Source organism: Cuculus canorus, chromosome 11 (assembly GCF_017976375.1).
Source record: "Cuculus canorus isolate bCucCan1 chromosome 11, bCucCan1.pri, whole genome shotgun sequence".
In the NCBI taxonomy this organism is placed as follows: Eukaryota; Metazoa; Chordata; class Aves; order Cuculiformes; family Cuculidae; genus Cuculus; species Cuculus canorus.
Window position 1 is genome coordinate 17,878,038 of NC_071411.1, and position 22,306 is coordinate 17,900,343.

General features: G+C 47.1%; 1 protein-coding gene across 21 annotated transcripts in view; it reads left to right on the forward strand.

The window, feature by feature from the left end:
* The window catches only part of CADPS (calcium dependent secretion activator), a 220,750-nt gene that overhangs the window by 59,909 nt on the left and 138,535 nt on the right, over positions 1 to 22,306 (forward strand). For all 21 annotated transcript variants that reach the window (XM_054076643.1, XM_054076638.1, XM_054076644.1 and 18 more), the window contains exon 4: positions 19,190 to 19,270. In XM_054076643.1, the coding sequence (XP_053932618.1) occupies positions 19,190 to 19,270 (81 nt within the window). The remainder of the gene's footprint in view (positions 1 to 19,189; positions 19,271 to 22,306) is intronic.

A 22,306-nucleotide genomic window follows, 5' to 3' on the forward strand; every position in this document is an offset into this window, starting at 1 on the left:
AACCCCATGGTGCTGCTGTGCCACCGGGTTCCTGGACCACCACTGAGCTCCTGGGAACTGGTGAAGTGGAGCTGCTGCCTTGGGTGTTCATACTTGAGCTTTACGCCTTCCTTAGAGCATGCAGAGGAGAGGCCAGCTCAGATTAAAGGAGTTTCCCACAACAAAGGAGAACCAAGTGCAGATGCATCATTTTGCTGTCCTCTTCCGAGCGTGCTGGCAGGGGAGTGAGATTTGCAGTGTGAAAAGGCACTGGGAAGGAAGCGAGCGCAGTGACAGAGAAGTACGCACAGACTTTGCCCAGCGCCCTGGCGAGTGTTTGTTAAAGGTACTTTCTTTCTCGTGGATGCCAGGGTGTGCCCCAGGCTTGTTTCTGCATGGAAAGGAGATTCGTCAAGATCTATACTGAGGGTATTTTTCTTCAACTATCAACGTGAAAAGGTAAAATGTAAAAGCAAAATTCCAGATCACCAACAAAGTTAGGAGATCTTGGCAGGTAACACAGATTGCAGTAGGATGCTGGCAGGAGGCATCAAGTGAAAGGCTTTACTCCTTGGCTGTTCCTTAGCAGAAGGAGCATCAGTGAAGAGGTTCGTTTTTTGCAGGTTGAGGATCATGATCTGTTGGCTATTGGGCAGGGGTTTGCTGAGCATAACTGGCTTCATTTGTGACCAAACTAGGCCAGAGATGATAGGGAGAATCTTGGGTGATTTAAATTACTAAATTCTAACAGCAGAGTAATTAAATGGTCTCTTATTTGTTTTTGACAGCAGTCATTTATCCTGCTGATATTTCTGCCAGTTTGCTGGTGAGCTCACATTGTGCAACACTGGTGAAATGAGCTGCGGGCATGTGTTCCACTGCCATTACCAGGAGTCTTGTGTGCCTGCATGCGGAGCTGAGACTAGGACTGATCAAATAGCTGCAAAACAGAGAGGCAGTTTCATGGAGAAGTTATTGACACAGCAGTTTTAATAAATCACAGTAGTTTTATTTTTTATTTATAAATATTTATATGTTATGTTTGATGAGAATATCATTTGCCAAATACATACTATTTTGTTTTAAAATCACATTAAAATCCAGTGGTCTTTATTTCTGATGCAGGGTGTAATGAGGTGCTGAGGGGCATGGTTTAGGGATTGTTAGGAATGGTTGGACACGATGACCCAGTGGGTCCTTTCCAACCTAGTGATTCTAATGTCAGCAACAGTTCCTTGTCACCATACCCACCGTCTCCTTGTGGCTTGGAGTCTTTCGTTACCTTCCCTCCCTGTGTGTATCCAAATTCTCAAAAATGTAAACTATCAAGCTGGTAATTTCAGTCACCTTCTAACTCAATTCTTCATTCACCCTCTGCTTGTAGATTTTTCTCTTCACTTGGCCTTTTTCTCCCAAACAGTTGATTTTTGGCTGGGAGAAGTTGTACTCGGATGGTTAAGCAGCAGCTGCAGGTGAATTAGCTGAAGAAGCTGTGACTACCACTGTCAAAATGATTCCAAAGTAACTTTGTAGAGGAGAGTGGCTGTCAGGTCAGACAAGAGCAGCACGATTTGGATCTGCTTCGGAGAATGGAGTTAGGGAGGATAATACAGGTTAGACTAATAGAAGAGCAATGCACTCTAAATACTGGTTTATGTGCTATCACAGATCCATAAGAAAAATTACAGTGACCACTTGTGGGTGTGCAGCAGCAGCATTTGGGAAGGGATCTGCTTCAAACTGTGTTTCCCACAAGCATTAACAGTATTTGTAATGAGGTCCGTGTGGTTCCTTCGAGGCTGCTACAACAGCCTTCCTCTGGGAAGTCCCTGCTGGCAGCTTGGTCTTCAACAAAGCAAGAGGAGACCTGGCCACTGTTTTTGCTAATAGTTTGGCCAGCTGATGTGCTGCAGTTCTCCCCAGCTTGCACCATCTGGAGCCCAGATGCCCCACCAGCATCGCGTGGCCGGTGGCAGGAGGTAACTCTGTTCCTTTCCCCCGCATCACTCTTGCCAGCCGTGTAACATCTGATCTTCTTTATTACCACTTAACATAAAATCACTGCTTGGTCAATCTGTTCTGCCTTTATTATATGGTGATTGCAAAACAGTTGTGGATGTCCAGCAGCCGATAGAACTTTTATTTCTGTGGATGAAAATAGCCAAAGACACATTCAAGGAGATAATTTGGACCACTAAACTTTCCTATTGTAATGCCAGTTGCAGTTTCATCCATTGTATGGCTAAAAACATAAGCAGCATTAATGAACAACAGCAGAAAAATCTATGTATATCCCATATACACCAGCAGAAGCACTGGTGTTGTAATATCAGATGATGGTCCCAATCTGATCATCATCATTAGTGATCTTGGGAAGACCTGCTCTGCTTCAAACTCAGGGTGATTTTATGGGTGGTGACAAAATATGTTTTGTTTAGGCCAGGTCAGTGGTTATTGTTGAGTGAAGCTACAGAGTGTTGGGGATTAGTAGTCTGTCAGGTGAAACACCGCATGAACCACTGCAAGTCAGTAACTCACCCTGGTATCTGGGGCAGCTGGTGGCTCGGGGGCCTCAGATTCTGTCTCATCTGCAGCCAGGGCAGCGGTAGATGCACAAGGTGATGTAAGGAAGGGCAGGAGAGCGAGCACGTCTGTCTCCCTGAGGCTTTGTGCCATACCAGCGTACCAGAGCAGAAGGGAATCTCTCTCCACTGTGGTGTGAAATTACTGGATGCCAGACATCGATCAAAAGTGAATCATTTCTGTTCAAAGACAGAGGTGATAAGAATCATCAATAACAAAACTTCTGTACAGAGGATGCTGAGGGAGAGGTGTATCAGACTACTAGCGAGGGGTGCTAGTCAGCAGAGGGAAGGAAAATTGGGTCAAATAAAGTCCTGCTGAGAAAGGAGTAAATGCCTATTGATAGCATGACATCAGATGTAACTGGGCATCAGCAGGGACAAGCTCTGTTGGATGCGAGCGCAATCCCCACAGAAGGGAAGGGCAGTGCTGGCACTGCAGCTGACAGGGTAACGGCCAGGGCTGGGCTCAGAAAAATGCGCTGAGCAGAAGAGAGTTCAGCATCAAACGGGAGCATCACCTTTCAAGTATGACTTCAGCTGTCTGCTGTAAAGCTGTCTTCAGACTGTAATGATTTTTGTCTTAAGATGGAGCAAAACCCTTTCTTCTGGTCTGACAGTAGTGCAGAGAGCTTTTCTGACTGCCCTCAGGTGCCCTGATGTGAAAAATCTTGGAGGACACATGGGGGCAGTTGAACTGGAGATGGGACCAGTCCTGCTTCGCTACAGCTGTTTACCTAATCTGTTTTTCAGTATCTGAAACAACTTTGCTACCCCTCCTTTTCTTGGGACGCAGGCTTATAACTTATAGCAAAATTTAGAGGAAGATCAGCTCCCTTTTTTACTCTCCTCTCCCTCCCCCTCTTTTTTTTCCTTTGTTTTTCTGCTTCAAAGGAGACTCCAGAGGGGACTTAGAGAGAAAGCAAGCGAGGAGGAAGTACAAGCTGTCAGAAGCAATGTTAGAGCAAGAGTCAGGCTTGCCGTAAGGTAACAAGATGCCAGGGAAGATGGTGAGTGAGTTGTGAAGGGTTTTCCAAGTTCTTGTGTATGATTGATGCCTTGTGGGCATCAGCTGTGGGGTCTCAAGGTGTTGGTGCAAGCAAGGAGCACAGGATACAGGCACAGCCTCAGTGGGAATGCTGAAGTCTCCAGCCTTGATCCCAACCCTTTGGCAAACGTAAAGGTTTGGCACTTGCAAGAAAACAGAGCCATGCCTTGAGTGGTGTGTACGTGGAGCCATGGGGAAGGCAGGGCAGAAGGTGAAATGAAGACCGAAGGACTGAACAATGCAGTGGAAAAACTTGTACCTCCAAAGACAGAGCGAAAGGGAAGAGTGCTGAAGAAGTGATGGGGATGAAGAAGATTTTTTGTCTGGTCCACCACTCTTGTGGGAAACAGCAGACTGAAGAGGATTTGACTTTCAGAGCAGCTTCTGAAAAGACTATGAGGACTATTGTGCATGAATGAGTCTGGACTCGTGGGCAAATAATACAGCTAGAGTGCTACTAGCTTAAGATAAGCAGAGGAAGCTCAGGAAAGATTGGGGGATGCTGTTGTCCTTCTATAGGGCAGAAGAAAAACCTCCACTACATCCAGATCTGGGATCTGCACTATAAAAAATTATTGGGAAAATCTTGGGACTTGTGGAGAAATAAGGGAGGACTAACAGGTTGGCTTAACTGGGGAAACCATCGGAATAATTTTATCTGTTTGTAAATGTATGGGAGAAATCTTTAACCATGCATGGACAAGTGCAGTAAAATCCTGGGATCAAAGCAGACATTGTCGGCTGCACTTCCAATAGTCAGAGCTGGAAGAACCGAGCGAAGGTAGTGACAGCCTTTCTCTGAAGAATACATCATATATTTTTCTATTGGATAAGGTCAAGTTTGAATGGAGGGCATGGCCCTAACATAGCAACATAGGCTGAGATTTCCTAGGATTGTGCGGGAAGGAGCCATTAGTTCATCTGAGGCTCAGAGCCTGTGAGCCTCTCATGGCTGGGCTGGTTTTGGACACCCGCACAAAGAATCACTGTTATTGTTGAGTACAGAATTAAAATAGTTCAGTTAGTTAACTGAACTTTATCTAGAATGGTTATTTCATTTTAGTCCATGGCAAAGTTGTGATGGGGTCTGAAAAGAAACCTTGCAGGCAGTCAGATTGGACCTCTGCCCTGGTCATCTGCAGCGAAGAGCCTTTGGTATGGAACTATCCAGTTAGGTAGCAGGACTGGGATGCACGGAGCACTTGGCAATGCGTGACAGCATGCTGCAGATGAGGTGGTGGCAGATGAGCGGACACTGCTTTGCCAGATGAAGCTTGTTACAAATTCCCATCTGCTCTGAAGCAGAAGCTATAAGGTTTGTGCTGTGCAAGTGGTTATTTGTTATACATCTTAAAACATGAAATCTAGTCTAAATGGCAAATATTTTGTGTGTGTGTCATTGCAGTCAAGAAAGCTGCCAGCAGCATAAACCTGAATGACTCTGTGTGGTGATCGGAGTGGGCATGGGAGGTGATTACCTTCGCTTCAGTCCCAGCCTTGCAAACCAGCTATTGCACGAGATGTCCGCTGCGCTGATCTTGGAGGGCACCTGGCTCATAAGGAGCAGTGGAGGTTGGTGCCAGGTTACTGTTTGTCCTGGCAGTGAGCACACCTCTGCTGCCCCTGCCTTGGCACTGGCAGTTAGTTGTCCTTGCCAGCCAGGTGAATGGGCTTAACTGGAGAGGAAAACTAAACAAATCTAAAGAGAAGAATTTTCTGCTTTCCCTATTTTCTCCTCCCCACACTTAAGTTCTTTTCTTCTCTCCAACTGGTGTCCTGCTCACGCAGGCACCGTCTCGCAGAGATGGCTGTGTTCTCACCTGCTCCATTCATTTTACCTGTGACAGAAAGCACACATCTGGCACAGCTTGGAGGTGATCAGCCAGGTGTGAAAATGGCTCTGGAGAAGACAGGAGAGGTCTGCTGGCTTTCTCCAAGTGGAACATGGAAGAGGGAGTCTTGCATCTCTCAGAGCATGCAGAAGCATCCCGCAGAGCAAGCCTGTGTGTGGTTTGTAACGTGGGCAGATTTGGGATGAATGAAGCATTTTTCAGGTTTTTAGGGAACTGGTTGAGTTGTTTCAGCAATATTTTACTCTCTACTCTTAACACCACCACCCTCCAAAAGAGTGAGAGACTGGATTTGAGATGGATCTAAGCATTTTAGAAACAGAACAGCTTAGGTTTTTTTTAGATGGCAGAAAATGTAGTAAGGAAAACTGTCTGACAATGAATGCTTTTTGAGAGGGTAGGTTCTGTGGATTTTGCTCAGCTTGCAAGTCAAATGATTCAGTTATTCCCTCAGCTTTCAGGCAAGGTCACAGCGTGATGCTCAGTTGATTCCCTTGCACCTGCAAGGCAGCATAGGCAGGTATCAGAGCATTTCCCAGCTGTGTCAGTTCCCAGCAAGAGCTCTTTCACTCTCCTCTGCCTTCCTTAGCTCACTGTGCTTTCAGAAGCTGTTCTTTCCTGTTGTTTTTGCCCTTAACTCCAGCTGGAGGGAGAGAGGGACACAGAGGGAGCTGCTTTTCTGCACGAATTTGCAACCAGGGCAGCAATCTGACCCCGTAGGTGCTTGCGCACACACACACAGACACATCGTTTTTTCCAGTACCCTGAGCACTGGTTTCCTTCCCTTGATTTCCACACAGACCTGCTTTAACAACTACTTGATTAATAATAAGAAACAGGGGGAAAGAATTTCAGCTGTAGGTTCCATACACATAGGTTCCCGTGGTTTTATAGCCAGCAGCGTCTGATGCTGCCTTCATTTGCAGTAACAGGGTGGCTCTAGCAGCACAGCTTTGACCTGGATAGAGAGCAGAATGCAAAAGCAGCTGGATCCCATGAGAATGCTTCAAGTATTGCTTTTCTCTTTAATCTCTTCAGTGGTGTTTTTTTTCTTGATTTCTAAAAAGAACTCCAGCTGCCATCTGAGATGGGCAGGTACCGATGCTGCAGACCTGCAGTCACGGTTGCTCTCTGGCTCACAGTTGGATTTCAGCTGTGTATTCTGCACTTTTGTGTGTCCTTTCTGTATGTGAAATGTGTTGCCCTCGGTAGAAGCTTAAAGGGAAGGCTGAGGGTAGAATACAGATGAAATGGGATCAGAGAGCGGGTTATCACCTTATTTTTGCAGTGCACTGCCATTCAGAAAGCACCAAGAGACCTCAACAATAGCAGAGACTCTAATGCCCTACTCTGAGTTGTCCAATATATATTCCCTAACTCTGTAAGCAAAAGCCTTCCTGCCCTGGTAACAATTTGAAGGGAAAGAGGTCATGCCTTGCTGAATGTAGTTCAAAATAAACTGCATTTCCTCAAGAGCGGGAGCTGAGAGTGCTTCTTGAAGAGGGAGCTGTCTGGAAGGGTTACCATGCAGCTAGGAGTGAGGTAGGATCCGCCACCCAGCCTGTGTCTCAACCTGAAATCGATCATCTTTCTTTGTGAAACCCTGCTGTGGAGGGCTCTGCCATCTCTCCTGGCATCTCAGCTGTGTCCTCACCTGCCCTGCTGGGGTGGGCTACCCTCCAGGGTTCATGGATGATGGGTGCTTCTCCCTCTTCCCCAGCTCTGTTGCATCCTAGCAGTCCACCCTAGGTTGGGATGAAGATGTTGGGCAACTGGTGTTTTATTTGGCTTTCAATGCAAAGACCTAGAAATACAGTGTGATGAAAAACAGGTCCCCACCATACCGGTATGGAAAGGATTTGCCTGGAGGCTCCATCCGTGCTGAGCACTAGGGAAAGAGAATTAAGACGCAGCAGGTAAAGCCTGGAGGAAGACTAAGGGAAGTTAGCCATGCTTTCAGGAACAGAGTGCAAGACTCCCAGGACAGCTTTGGACTCTTTTCTGCCTTGGTACCCCCATACACAAAACATTGGGTCCGTGTCACACACTGTTGGGGTGACAGAGGGGGTGGCAGCAGGCTGTCTCCATTTGCCATCCGTGGTGGTTGCTGTCTGGGACCAAGGGGTGCAGGGCAGCGTGTCCAGCCCATGGCAAGCAGTGGTGGATGGACAAACACACTGGCTTTCTGGTCTGGCCAGAGCAGGGCTGCAGGCAAATGGTTCCCTGGCACCCACCAGGACAGCACAGTAGCTCGACAATAATATTCCACGGGGAGAAGGATGTTAATGACAGGGAACGTGATTGACTGCCTTTTCCTGTTGCTGCTGTATTATCTATTTAAATCAGCTTGCAATAAGTGCAGTTATATTTAACACTGTCTCTCTACACGGCTGAATTTTTGGATTATTAATTTTCAATTGCAAATTGCTTAATTATGTCTGACTTTTTATAAATATTTGTAACATGAGTTCATATTTTCTATTACGTGTGATACACATGCTGGAAGAAACTAATTGTTCTCAGTCTGTGCACTGGCTCTGGCAGGAGCGCCCAGAGCCTTAGTGCTGTCTTATTAAAAAGGCCATTGCCTTTTACAGCTGATGTGTCAGAAATTGAGGTCTGTAGCCAACGCTGCCTGTGTGTTGTGGTCGGGAAAGCCATTAGGAAACATCTGACTTCCTGCCAGGAAGAAAAGAAAATGTTCATTATCCGCAGCATGGTAACACAGCGAGGACTCAACACTCATGACGCTGCATGTCTTGTTGCTGCACTCGTGGAGCCCGCTCTGAACATCAGTATGAGATGTGGAGGGCAGTGGAGTTTTAAACTGTACCATTTTCAGGGACTTTGATCCCCACGACCCTGAAAGCCTATCCCTGTTGTCAGAAGGGTGCCTGCTGCCCATTTTCCCTTGCCCAGGCAGGACTGTGTGTCGTCTGTGCCCAGCAGATAAGGATGTTTGTCTTGGTGAGTCTCCTGCAAGGTATGTGTAGTGAAGGGTAAAAGACCAAATATCTGTGCCTTGTGTCTGCCTGGCTCTCGGCTGCCGGTCTGTGCACAGACGTGCTGAGCAACGGTCCCCAGGACAGAGGCAGTGCCTCTCCTGGCAGGTCCCCAGGCACATCCACCTCGAGGCCACTCTGCAGCCTTCTTGCATATAAATCCAGCCATGCTTAAAAACCCTTTGAGTGCTGGCCTGTGGCATCAGCCTCCTGCCAGGATGGCAGCCTCCGAGAGCGGGAGAGGAGGGACGCCCCAAGCATCATTGGGACGGACCGCAGTGGGTAATTGCTGCTGGAGTGCATCTCCCTGGCAGCCAATGCCCTGTCCTTTAGGGTAACCCACAGCCTCAGGCAGTGCCTGTGCTCCTAAGGGCAGCGTGACTGCAGCAGGCAAGCATCAGCACGGCTCGCTCGGCTGGTGCGAGGGGTGTTGGGGGTCAGCCAGACACACGTTGAACCTAGATTCATGGTGGGACCTTCTGTATCAGAGCTTCGCAGCTGCCATGGTTCAAGCTGGGTAAAGATGACACAAGCCTGGGAGCAGCAGCTCCCCCCACAGCAATGCTAAGGGAGGTGGGGTGCCCTGCTGCTTTGCAGGAGCTGCGGCTCCTCGGCTGAAACATCTTCTCTGTAGTCGTTGTAGTGTCTGTACACATACATTATTTATCTTACATTTCATATGGACACATAACAGCATTTTCTGTATTGCGTAGATAGCTTGCCAGGCTGACTGTTTTCTCCAGTAAGGTAACGAGGACGGCGTACCCCATGGGAAAATCTCCCTCGGTGTGGTACCTCATGCGGAACTGCTTCCTCCCTCACCTTACGGACTAGCTGCTTTTAAAAGCATCACATTTTTCTCCTTGTGTTTGTTTCTTCATAGCTACTTTTCTGTGTCTGCCTCAATTCTTCTCACATCTTTGATGTTAATGCAGGTGCCAAAGCATCTCGCAAGGGTATGGTGCAGGGCTAAATCCCACACGACAGCTTGTGGATCCACGTGGCCATTCTCAGAGGTGCTGTACAACCATTTTGTGCCACTGTTTTTTCAGGGGTGGAATGGGTCCTGTTGGAGGGGACCAAGCAGTAAAAGAGGTGCTGAATGCTCCCATTTATTTGGACTAGGATTTCAACCCCTATTCCTTGTGGGGTTTTTGGGTGGTTGAATGCTAATTATTTAAGAAAGAACTAGCTTTTCCAAAATGCAACGGTAAATTAGATAGGATTGGTACAACTAAGAGTATTGCTTCTGTTTAGAACCAGGAAACTCTCCCCAAGGTGGATTTCTGTGAAACCTTTGAATGACTCGGAGCACAACTGTCAGGGTGCTATACTAAGAAAGGTGAGATACTGACCTTTTAATTAGCATAATATAGTCATTTAGCGTAATAATCGTGATTACTTATTAAGCATTAATCATTGTTGTTACTCATTGTCCAAAGGGACTTACAGATGTGATGTTTCTGCTCTGGATTTTGAAAACACTCCACTAATTGCTATCGACTTAAGTGCAATCTGGAGGGACTGAAAATACCTGGATCTGCCATGGAGTGCAGTTTCCTTCCAGTTCTTCATTGCTGTAGGAAGGAGTCTCATGGTGATTTATACAGAGATTTCTGGAGAAGCATGGTCCTAGTCATGGGTGGGTGCAGCAACTTCCACTCCCTTAGGATGCTGCCCACCAAGAACATGCAGCAACCTCTTCACATGCTGAGGGTTTGCTGCCTACATGCTTAATTCTCCTAACTGCTTTCTTCCTGACCTCACAAGAAGGTTTGCTGTGTCAAAACAGTGTGAAACGTGTCAGCCTGATCAGGAGAAGTCTCTTCAGGTCTCTGCCTGTGATAATCCAAATTTCACAAATACCAAAATGGACTGTAATGGGCAGCACAGCAATTTTGTGCTGTCTTAGTCCTTGAAAAAGTGGGAGCTGTAACCTCCTTCTGTGTTCCCTCTTCTTTTCTACTGATACCCAGTTATTTGGCATAAAAGGGAAGCCCTGGCCTTGCTTTTCACAGCTAGAGTCTCTGCTTTGTCGGCTTTTTGCTCAGAGCTTCTGCAGAAAAGGATCTCTCACCGTGGTACTGCAAGAAGCAGTGTCACAGTTTAAACTCCAAGGGATGCCCTAACATATTGTAAGTATTTATTTTGAAGAGCGGTTGTCCAATTTCAATCTGTACCTCTGGCAGGCAAGTTTCATTCTGGATATGTTTGTTCTTTGAATTTTATGTTAGCTGTTTTTAATGAGTGAAGGTGATCCTCATTCACATGATAACTTCTATTATCTACTTGATCACCTGTATCATCATCCCTACCCAGCACAGTGCCGATTGCAGCAGAACTTAAGTCTCTGTTTTACTACCTGGTCTCAGCCCCTGAAGGATATCTGATTTTATGTCAACAGGGAAGCCAGTTAGGGAATTTTAAATTCATGGATCAGGCCTGATCCTCGAGCTGTCATCAGAGCTGGGAACAAAGCTTGCTTGGCCAGAAAGCCAGCTACACAAAGACCTCCCAGGAAGGACTGCACAGCATGACAAGGAAACCCAACACCTTCAGTTCAAAAGGACGCCTTCCCGCAGGAGTGGCACTTCTCTCAGGACAACTTCTCATCCCCAAATACCCACCTCTGCCAGGCACAGCAAGCAGAGGGTTTGACTTGAAATGTGTAAATAGCTGTGACTCTCTGAAGCCCACCAGAAGCTGCCACCTTGTGTTTGTGAAAGGCTTTCAGGTGCTGCAGCCATGGAGGTTCTGACAAAAATCCCTCGATGTGGTGATGAAAAAGCAAGAAAAATCTGAGTTCTCTGCTTGAATCAACAGGAATTGAGATGCTGGCCTAAAGCACATTTCGGCACAGAGGGGGAGACTTTTAAAGGTGGCATGAGTTCCTATGCAAGAGCCTTGCCTGTTGCATAGATACCACTGGAGATATTCCCACGTCTTATTTTGTCACCTTTAATCCTGCTGAGTGCCAAGCATAGTGTAAGCTTTGCATGACCAGTCCTCCCGCAAGTTGCTTTAGCTTCAAAGGCCAAAGCCCATCTTGAATTATGTAACTAATGTATCTACCGTTAAGCTTTTAATCAAAAAGACCTGAGGATTTGAGGATATGCGTATCTTTCTTCTGTGGTGCTTGGGATGAGTTAATTGCAGCTAATTCTAGCGGTAAAAATTACTTGGAACTGAGTAGTAGTTTATTGTCATATGTAGGAGATTTGGGTGATTCTCTTCCTGGTAACTGATGGAAATTCAGCAAACAAGCTGTAGGGAAACACAAGCCAGCTAAGCGTAGTGATCTACTTCGGACTGCATCAACTAGCTAGAGCTCTGGTTTCTTTCGTGGTGCCGTAGCTCGGCGTATGCTGCCCGTATGCCTTCAAGCATCCTTATGCAATGCCGTAAGAAGAGGGTATTAAGGCATGCTCAGAGATGAGAGCCTCTGCACAGCTTAGTTTTTAAGCTCTTTCAGTGTAGTACACCTCATACGGATGATCTGGCAGAGGGATTTGCAGGGTTCAGAAGTTCTCTGGGCACAGATGGAAAGGATGTGCCTTTCGAGTGGAAGTGCTCTGCCATCCCTTTTCTTAACAGCTTGCAAACCATTTACAAAGACAGGCAGCACTTTTTCTTCCCCTTCCCGTTTTGCTGAATCGGGTTTTTCATTTACTTTGATTTATCTTTGCATGTAAATCTGGAGGTATCTTTGCACAACCTGTGGGAAAGCTGCGTGCTGGCTTTGCTTGTCTCAGCTTTCCTCAGCCCTGTGGCACAGCCTTGCAGAGCTGCAAGGGTGTGTGGTGGTAGGCAGGTCCATAACAGAGATGACACAGGGTTTGTCCACTTTTCCTATGCAGGATCCATGCTGAACACCTACTTGCCCTTGCCATACCACCAGCACATGCTGGTTGGTTCATCAGTGCTGTACAGATGAGCACCTGGGTGCTGCTGCTGGCAGCAAGGAGAGCATGAGAACCTGCTGCCCACATGTGCCACCGGTGCTCCTCTGAAATATCATAGAATCATAGAATGGTTTGAGTTGGAAGGGCTCATCCAGTTCCAAGCCCCCTCCCAAGGGCAAAGACACCTTCCTGGAGGAGGTTGCTCAAAGCCCCGTCCAACCTGGCCTTCAGCACCTCATGGGATGAGGTATCCACAGCTTTCCTGGGTCACCTGTGCCAGTGCCTCACCACTCTCATAATGAAGAATTTCTTCCTAATGTCTAGTCTAAATCTCCCCCCTCCCCTTTAAAGCCATTCCCTCTCGTCCTATCACTTCATATCCTTGTAAAAAGTCCCTTCCAAGGTTTCTTGTAGGCCCCCTTCAGGTACTGGGCGGCTGCTACAAGGTTCCAAAATATATTGGAAATCAGCTCAGCTTGTGGGATGAGCTATCCAAAAGGCAGCGTTTAGACTGGAGTCGATTTGAGGGTGGATCTCTTGACTTCACCTGGGGAAGCAGGTGGGGTGCGGTCCTGGTATCTGCCAGTGGATGTGCTGGGTGAGAGCCTGCGCAGCCCAGGCGGCTGGCGGAGCACAGATTTACTGTGATGCTGTAAGATTCAGCTCTCGGGTGAGGGGGGGCTGCTGTACATCCCATGGAATATTTCCGCTGATGAGTCTAGCGCAACCCTAAAGTTTGTGAACCGTGAAATAAGGTTTCTCTTAGAGAGGGAAGCATCAGCCCTCAGTGAGTTATCCAAGTCCTTGTTGCTGTTTTAAATCTCTCCCCAGGACCTCCTGGCTGCTCTCTCACAGCAGCATTGGTTCATTAGATAACCCAGGATCTTGCCAGGGTAACAGGCACCCATCCTCAGCAAAACAGTGATAGTGTGCAGCCACTGTTGGAAGTGACTGAATCCCTGCAGCAGGGCCAGTTCTACCTGCACAGGGGCAAAGTGGTGTGGGCTCTTCTCCAGGAGAGGGAATTTGTCACCTTCTGAGGTGCTGGAGCCCCAGGATGGCATGAGGAGCTGGGACCAACAGGAGGGAAAAAGAATATCTTGGTGAACTAATAGGTGTGGATTGTAATTCCTTGAATTAAGGGGAATTTTACATTGTACTAGAAATATTCTGTGTTATTTTGGGGCTAAAAGACTGATTTGGGGAAGACTGACCAGTCATAGGAGAGGTGGCCTTGAGCATCCCTGTTGCACGATGGCAGTGGAAGAACGGTCCTGGGACAGCATGGGCATAGTGCAGCACCACAATCCAGAGAGATGGTAGAGAGCATGTGTCCTGCTGGTTCCCTCTGGCTTCCCAAAATCCTCTCTTGAACCGCACAACTGACAGTGCTAAATCCATGGTTGGGCTGTGCTGATGCTGCCGTTTTTGCTGACATGGGGAAGTACGTATCACAGGAATGCTGTCCTTGCTTCCTCTTCCTTGCTCCCATTTGAGATCCCAAGGCAGCTCTTGGTTCACGGGTTGCAGTTTGCTGCTCAGAGGATTAGTTGCCCAGGGCATTAGTGCCTTACCCTACCGAGGGAGCAGAGCATCATTCATGTTCCCAATTTAAAAAGGTGGTCAGCATCCAACTAGAAGTCAAGGGAGAGAGAGTGTTCAGATTCTCCTCCACTTTCTACTTCAGAGACATGGGCAGAGGTCGGGGCCTTGAGCTCTGGATTGCCTCTTGCTCTGCCCTTTGCCACTTGTAGAGAGGAATATTTGCCGTTGGTGGGAAAAGGATGCTACAGAGCAATCCACAGCGGTAGCATGGAGTGTGTCTTAGGAAGCGGTGTGTGGTTTGCAATGCCCCACTGCCCTGTCTGGTGGTACTTAGTCTCCTAGCATAGTGTTTTTCCAATAGAAACCAAAGGCTTCCATGCAGTGAGTCACTTTGGGGGCCACGTGTTTCTTTCAGCTGGAGCGCTCCGTGTTGCTAATGCCACAAGTTGTGAGTTCACCTGGACGGATAAAGTAATTATTAATTGATGTAGGCTTATGAATTTTTCAGTGTTTTCTCTCATCGTGCGTCACAAAGCAAAGCCACCTTTTATGAGACAAAGATCTCTCCTAAAGCCCTACATCAAAGCTGCAAAATTGTCACCCGTGTTGTGATCTTGTTCAGCCTTCACATGCAGCATGTTTGCTTTGAAATACTTAATCAACCATTTGCTGAGCTACAGAGGTCCCAGCATGTGAAAGGATGAGTGCACTGAAACTTTCTCTTTGAGGCTTTTAGCACCTATTACTGTACATGACACAGGTATTTGGCTGCGTTAATTATTATGGGGGGACTTCAGCGGGGGTGAGGAAGGACATAAGTGGGTCACAGCTTTTGTCTTTGTGCTCCACCTGGGGAAAATAATTCATGAAGTGCAATTTTCAGACCTCCCCAGCTGCATGGTGGTGTGCTGGACACAGGGATGGAGAAACCACAGGGGCCACTGACAGTGCATCCATCCAAGGCAGTTCCTACTGGGTAGCAGCCTGGCTGTGCAGGAGGCATCACCCATCCTTGGGTGCCAATACTGCCTCAGGAGGAAAACCAGCACAAGGCGGTGGCCACAGGTTTTGTGGAGACCCAGACTAAATGCTTTCATTTCCAGAAGATGAAGAGCTGGGTTTGTTTCCATTCCCCGTGCAGTGCAGCAGGTTGCTGCAGCTCAGCGTGCTGATGGCAGAGCGCTGTGTCCAGCGTGCCACTTGTGCCGCCAGCATCGTCCCCAGTTTGGTGGGTTGGCCCCAGCTGCAGCCCTCTCGCTGTGGCCGATGGCTCAGGTACTGTAGCCTGCTCGGTCCCAGGCAGGTGGGTCAGTCTGAGGCGTTAATCTGAGCAAAACTGCTTTGTACATAATGCAGAGGGAACGAGGAGGGCAGTCTGTGCCACCTTAGCATCACATTTGGAGCCAGGGCAATGATTGTAAGTAGTTTGGCTTTAAGCTGTGATAAACAGAAGCTTTAAATATGTAACTCTTTGACTCCGAAGATAGAGGAGTTTAAAGTCTCCTTTAACACTGTTCACGTCTTTGAAGTGCCTCTGGCATCCCCCAGGGTGTGCAGAGGTCAGCCTGGACTCTGACTTGAAAAACAACAAGGCTGAAGCTGGACGATAAGTGGGACATCTGACCCACCAGCTGCATAGTTCAGGCACGGATTTGGTGGATGCCCGCACCTCTAATTGCAGATCTTATGATTTCATTAGGTTGGTTGTTTTGCCTCTGCTGCCATCTTTCAAAGGTGCAGAGCGATTGTCTTCCATCCCTCTGGGATAACATGAGGAAAAGTCTCCCAGTGGATTTGATTTGGGGCCGTGGAAGCACAGGGTGCTTCTGCAGACCAATGGCTGGCTCTTGCTGGCAACATCAAACTTGTATTGTGAACATTTTTAACCTCTTCTGTTTGTTTACTGGTGCCCATTAAAAATTATTCCTTATTAGCAGTTTATGTGTAAGAAAGCCCTGTCTTCTGCGCAGTCTCGTTCATTAAGTCGAAGGGTCACCGTCGTAGGCTGGCTGCGATGCTGGGCAGTTTGGGGTTCCACTCGGAATCCAAGCTACATAATTTTTTATTTTTATTCTTTTACTTTAGCAACTGTTACACCAATGTAGATAATCTCTGCAGGGCAAGCAGAGAGAGCTAATGTCGTATATGGGTAGGCGTATGAAAACATCTAATTTACCAGCAGGCAGTTGGGTAATGATCAGTTCAGAATTGCAAATTATGTACGTCATATATTTATGGCGTGCTGCTGAGGAAAAGCCCAGTGCATATGACAAGTCATATATATACTGAAATTTATAATACTTTTCACATTTAATTGACTGGAGCAACCTTATGATTTATATCTTTGCTTTATTCATAGCACACCCATAACATAGTCATAACGCAGAACGAAACTAATTCAATTTCTCTTTGACTTTGTAAATCATTTGGCTGTCAAGTATTTGAATATAAAGTGGGCACGCATACAGCAGAAAATAAATAGCTGATTCCCTAGTTAACAAATTGAGTTTTAACGCTGTTAGGGTGTGTGGTGTCTTACTTGGATGTTTGGTCTCACTTCGCTACAAGGCCTTGTGTTCGCCCCTTGCTTTATTTCACAAGCAGAGCATATTTTACAGGCACCAACGTTGCTCTCTTAATTGCCCCATATAGTGTTGTGACTGTGTAAAAGGTACTCGCCTTGCTTTGACAGCAGCAGGAGCCCGTCCCAGGCTCAGGAGCAGCGGATGGCTGAGCTGTTGACCCTTAGTCACAAGAAACCCGCTTGAATGGACGGGAAGGATACGCGGGGACTGCAGGCAGAGGCTGCCTCATCAATACCACTCTGCAAATAACAAGAAGGAAATGTTGTGTTGGCTACAGCAGACTGGGATTGCTTTCCCAAAGATCAGTTTTTGCCATGGAGCTGTCATGCAGAGTCATGGAAAGTACAGCCTGGAAAGATGGTTTTTATCCTTTAAATATCAGGTCACCTGGCTTGGCATCAATAGTCTGTCTTGGGAAGCACAGCTCTGAGAAGCAGAACCTCACCCACCTGACCACAGCCAAGGACACTGCCTAGGTTGCTTGAGGCCTCCTAAGAAAAATAATCTTCTGTAGTCAGATCTTGCCTTGACATGGGTTTTGACACCTGCAGCATCACTGGAAAACATCTGCGCAATCAAGATAGCACAGAAAGTCTGTGGCAGTTTCCTAGCTCATTATCATACCGCAAAACCAGCTCTCCTCCACAGCAGCATCCTTGGTTTCTAAATATAGCATGTGAGTTATTTTGGGTAGTGTGTGATTAACCTCAATTACTGTAGCTCATATGGAATTCAAATAATGCCCCCTCTTTCAGAGTTGCGAAGAAAAGGAAATCTGGGACTGTAGATTTCCTACCCTCAGTGAAGCAGCTTGCGCTGAGATGCTTGCACATGGGTTGTGGTCAGTGCTTTGATGGATTTGTTCATGGAGAAATTAATGCAGCTGATCTTGAAGGGTGCTGATGGTCCATGGCTCTGTACTGCTTTGGGGGTCATGAATATAAAGATGAAGGCAGCAGGTTATATGGTGAAATGAAACCTGGGTGGCTACAGCGGAGGTCAGCGAAGCTTCAGTGGATTTGGATTGTGGTCTCGGAACACTTTGTAGTTTCCTTGCTTGAGTTAAATCAGTAGCAGAGGCTTTCAAAAACTGATCAAAAATGCTTTCCTTCAATCTCAACTGTAGTAAATGTTGGCTCTTTTGGAAAATCACTGGTGGTGAAGCAATATGCAAATGCACGCAGGCAGGTCTACATGAGTGAGAGAGGGGAGATACAGGATGCGCAGGCAGAAGGTTGAGAAGATACCATTTAAAGTTGCAGGTTTTGGAGGAAAACCACATATTTTAGCCTGCCCAGGGAGCATTAATGGATGAGCTCATTGTTAGTTGGGCCAAGAATCAAAACTTTTGTTGCTGCTGTAGCTGTAACTTTCCAGACTGCACTGCACCAGCTGTGCCTGTCTTCTGTCAAGCACTTTGTCTCCAGACGAAGCTAAAACCCAGGGAGGTGATTAGCGTAGCCCCAAGAACTCATTTGTGTGTAGCAGTCAGTGGCAAAGCTGACCTGTGGTGGTTTGTGGCAATTGCAATTGCTGGTGGCCAGAAGGGGCTGATGCTTTGTAAATGAAGGCAGCAGTCGGATGGAACAGGAGCCTTCCCAGTTGAAGTCACATTTGTTTGAGGAGGTGAACCAAAACTGTGAGGTTTTGCACCAGGGCGAGCTTGGTTTTGTGTCTCATGGGTGGAGCAGCACTGTCACTACCCCACTGCCACTGATTTCTAGCCTTGTGCCATGGCCAAAATGACCGTGAAGGAGACCGAAGAGTGGTTTGAGTCTGGAAAGCAGCTGTAAAATTTCCACCTTATCACAGCAGCTATTGACTTCTCCAAGGACTAGATTGATTTTGTGCTTTTTTTGTTGTTCTGTGATTTATGTATGTGTATTCCCATTAAAAATAACAGATCTGCCCTGAATCCTACCAATGGGAAACTGCAGCAGTCACTGTGCCTCTACCACGTGTGCTGTAATTGCTTGCTTAACTGGCAGAAACAACATTTTACCCTCGGAAGACTTTTCAGGGCCAGGCAGAAACATAACACTGAACCACAGGGCTGTGGATGGTGTGTTGTAAAAAAAAAACCTCAAAATATCTCTGCTGAAGGCTGCAGGAAAACCAATTGCATGAATCATCTGGGGTTTTTTTGCACAGAGATGCAGCAATGTAGGAGAAAAGAGAAAGAAAATAAGCAAATGCTGTTGCTGTGCACTTCCGGTGAGCCACCTTCTGTCTTTTTCTGAGTGGCAAGTAGAGGTAAAGGGTGTTTGATTTGGTGACCTGGATCTGCCATGTGTCCTGCCCCAGCACAGGAGGGCTCTGGCTTCCTAAGCAGCAAAGTGCTAGCCTGCTGTAGGGCACTCCATTTTTCTGGGATTCAGACAGTCACGGTCAGGGCTTGCTGCTAGACTGGCTTACTGGGCAAAGTGGATGTAAGACCTCAAGGTGAGGATGCTCAGCCCTGGGAGGCAGATGGGCAGGTATCAAAACAAGGTCTGCGCAGTCCCCTGGTTGAGTCCATCTTGAGACCTGGTAAACATTGTGTGTGTCTTTTGTGGGAGGCTCCGTCCCAAAGCAGGACCCATCTCCACTCCTTCGATGCTGTGCTTCATTGATGGTCAGCCTGAAGAGCTGAACTGCTTGTAAAGGTGCTGCATTGGTTAATTTTTCACCTTGATTTACTTTTTGTTTCTGTACAGCTGGACAACCCAGATGAGCAAGCGGCACAGATCAGACGTGAGTTAGATGGACGTCTTCAAATGGCAGAGCAAATTGCCAAGGTAAAAAAACTATTCTGTATTAACAAGCTCTTCATGTAGAAGCACGTAAGTTTGATGCAACCCCCAGGTCTTGTCCTTCCCTCAGTTTCTTCTCCCAGTAAGCATCAGCTAAAATTAAGCAGATTTTTAATGACAAACAAAACATCAAGAGCAGATGAAGCTGTTGTGATGTGCATTTCTTGGAATGTTCTGATGAGTTTTAGGTTCCTGCAAAATCCCTTACAAATCCTCAGCAGTGTGAAGATATCATCCTGAAGTGCTCCAGCTAGATCTGCAAGTGTACAGCTGAGCCCTCGTTGTCAAACTCATAGGCTAGGCAGTGAATAGGATGATGACATGTAAAAAAGAGCCAGGAATTGCCCGAACAGGGTTTGTGCCACAGTTTCCTGCCTATAGTTAGATGCTCCCTGCTCTCCCAACATGTCCACACTTTGTGCAAGAGCAGTCAGGCTATATTGCACTGTGCAGACATCACTGTCCTCTGGAGCAGCAGGCATAGGACTTTAAAACAGTTTTTGGAACCAAGCACTCGGCTAAACTCCCCAGTTACTCTTCTGTAAGGAGACATCTCTCTGGGAGCAAATCACACCCTCACACAGTGCAGATGTCTGTGGCCTCCAATGGACCGTATATGGAGAGAAACCCTGGATCCTGTTGACATCAATATGACCAAGATTTTATCCTTGCCTATAATCAGATTCTCTGAGTCACTGCTAAAGCCCTAATGGGACTGAAGTCATTGGCAATTATCTTATCTGGCTGTTCCTGATAATCAAGAAACCATTGCCAGAAGGAGAAGGAAAAGATCTACTCAGAGAAACATAGCTTAGGCTAGTGACGTGCCTTTCAGCAGCAGTCCTCCAGGCCCTGAGCTGTGCCCAGATTGGGGGTTTTATGAGAAAGGTACTGTCAGAGCTGTTTGCAACCATGCTGATATCCCTGGATGTGAAAAGCAGGGCACATTCATTTATGGTCAGGCATTAGCAAGGATGCCAGTGGCGCCTGTGCAGTTGCTCCTCACTAACATTGCTGTTCAGCAGTGGCTGACATTGCATCTTCAGGGAAGTAACTTCAGGTTTTCCCCACTTCACTAATAAAAACAGTAAGGTGGCCAAGGCCAAATGATGGTGCAGCAAACCAAGTGCAGCTGCTTGGCCTGTTGCCGTTTTATTATCAAGAAAACCTACGGTATTTTTATTTGTGGCAAAATGTGAGCCCCTGCGCAGAGCTCTGCTCCTCCAGTTCTGGGATGGGTAGCCAGGCACTGGGTGCCGGGATGAAATTGCCTCATTTCCTTGTTTGATTTTGCCTTTTGTGGCATGGGGGACAACAACGTGCATGGTTCTGTAGCAGCCAGCAGAGGCTGAAGCTTCATGAATTGTTTTTTGCAAACAAAAACTTGCCATTTCCATTCCTCCCCCAAGGATGCTGCAGAAAAAGCCGTGCCACTTCTGGCCCTGTGAGAGACAGTCAGGGGAAAGTCCTCAACACAACCTGACATTTTCCCTGTACAGAATTCAGCCTTCAAATTACAGCTCTGCAGCTTGGAGGGCAGTTCAGAGTAAAAGCAACTTACCTGTGATCCACTCGGCAGGTATTGATATGAAATCTCCTTCACTTTACTGCTGCAGGCCTTCTCTGAGATTGTCAGATCCCACTAGTACCTGCCTATGAGAAACTTTGTTCTTTCAGACCCAAGAATACCATCGTTTGGAGGCATCCACATGACCTTTTGAATCCTTCTCTGTGTCTTCTTTTCCAGGCAAGGCTATTTTCCCTCTAGCGTAGGGCAAGTTCACCATTCAGCTCAATGAAAGGATAGCATTTCCAATTTTATCTGCAGTTTACAGCTTTTGGTGCAGATTTGCTGCAGAGTGAGACTTACTTGGCTTCTGAAAACAGCCCTGAGTTGGCCACCTTGGAGATTCCATGCTAAAGGCAAACTAATGCCTTGATAATAAATTAAGATATTCATGCTGGGACATTTGTACTTCAGAGACATTGAAGGCTGTGAAGTCTCACGGGACCTGGGCTTGCAGTGCTGAAGAACTGATAGCTCTGCAAGCCTTCGTCTGGCCTGTTGTGTGAACTGAATAAACTGGGCAAGCCACCTTCCCTCCATGGCCAGTTCTTGTGTTTGGAAAATCAGGCACAACTCTAGGCGTTTTTACTTTCTCGTGTGCCCAGGAGAGTGCAGATCAGCGCCAGTGCAGTGTTAGGCAGAGCTCCCTGCTGACCCTGACTCCACCAAAGCACTAAGCCCAGCCTTGGAGCCAGCCAGCTTTTGAGGATCATGCTCAAAGTCAAGCAGATGTTTTAAAGCTGAGTCTGAACAGGCTTTGCACTCTGCGTGTTGTACTTTTCCAGCAGCTAAAAGAAAGCAGCGTTACAGCTGAGAGCTCTGAGATGCAAAAGCAGAGGTACGTTTTTTTCTGCAGTACCAAGTGCTGTGGTGTCATTCCCCCGACACGGTAACCGGGCCTCAAGGGCATGGAGGAGCAATTACATGAGACCTGGTGATGACACCCAAGCCGTTTGTCCTTCTGGGGCTGGACACACTCCACTTCAGCCAGCTGGACCGGTCATTCCTTGCAGTATCTTAACTCTGCTTCTCTCCACACTTGTCCTCCCTGCTCCAAGCACACTTTGAGGTGACTAGGATCCTGTCTTGCTGTTGTCCAAATCTCTTGATTGCGTCTTCCACCGGACTTTCCAGCCCAATAGGTAACATGGGACAACATCTGCAGCTCTGCATTTCCAGCCTCAGACGCAGTTACAATTAAATTGTTATGCATAACTTCAAACTACCTTGATTTAGCCTTAGTATGTGGTGACACACGGTGAAATATCTCAGTCCTTGCTGCATTTCTGAAGAGGTTTTTGGGGGCAGTGCCAAAATTGCAGTCCCTGGAGAGATGGATAGCAGCAGGGTGAAAAAGCAATAATGTTTGAACATCGTTGCTGCAGCAGTAGTTCTCAAAATCTACAAAAGATTTGGATTGGATTTTTTTTCCTAAGGGTGGTTGGCAACTTGTA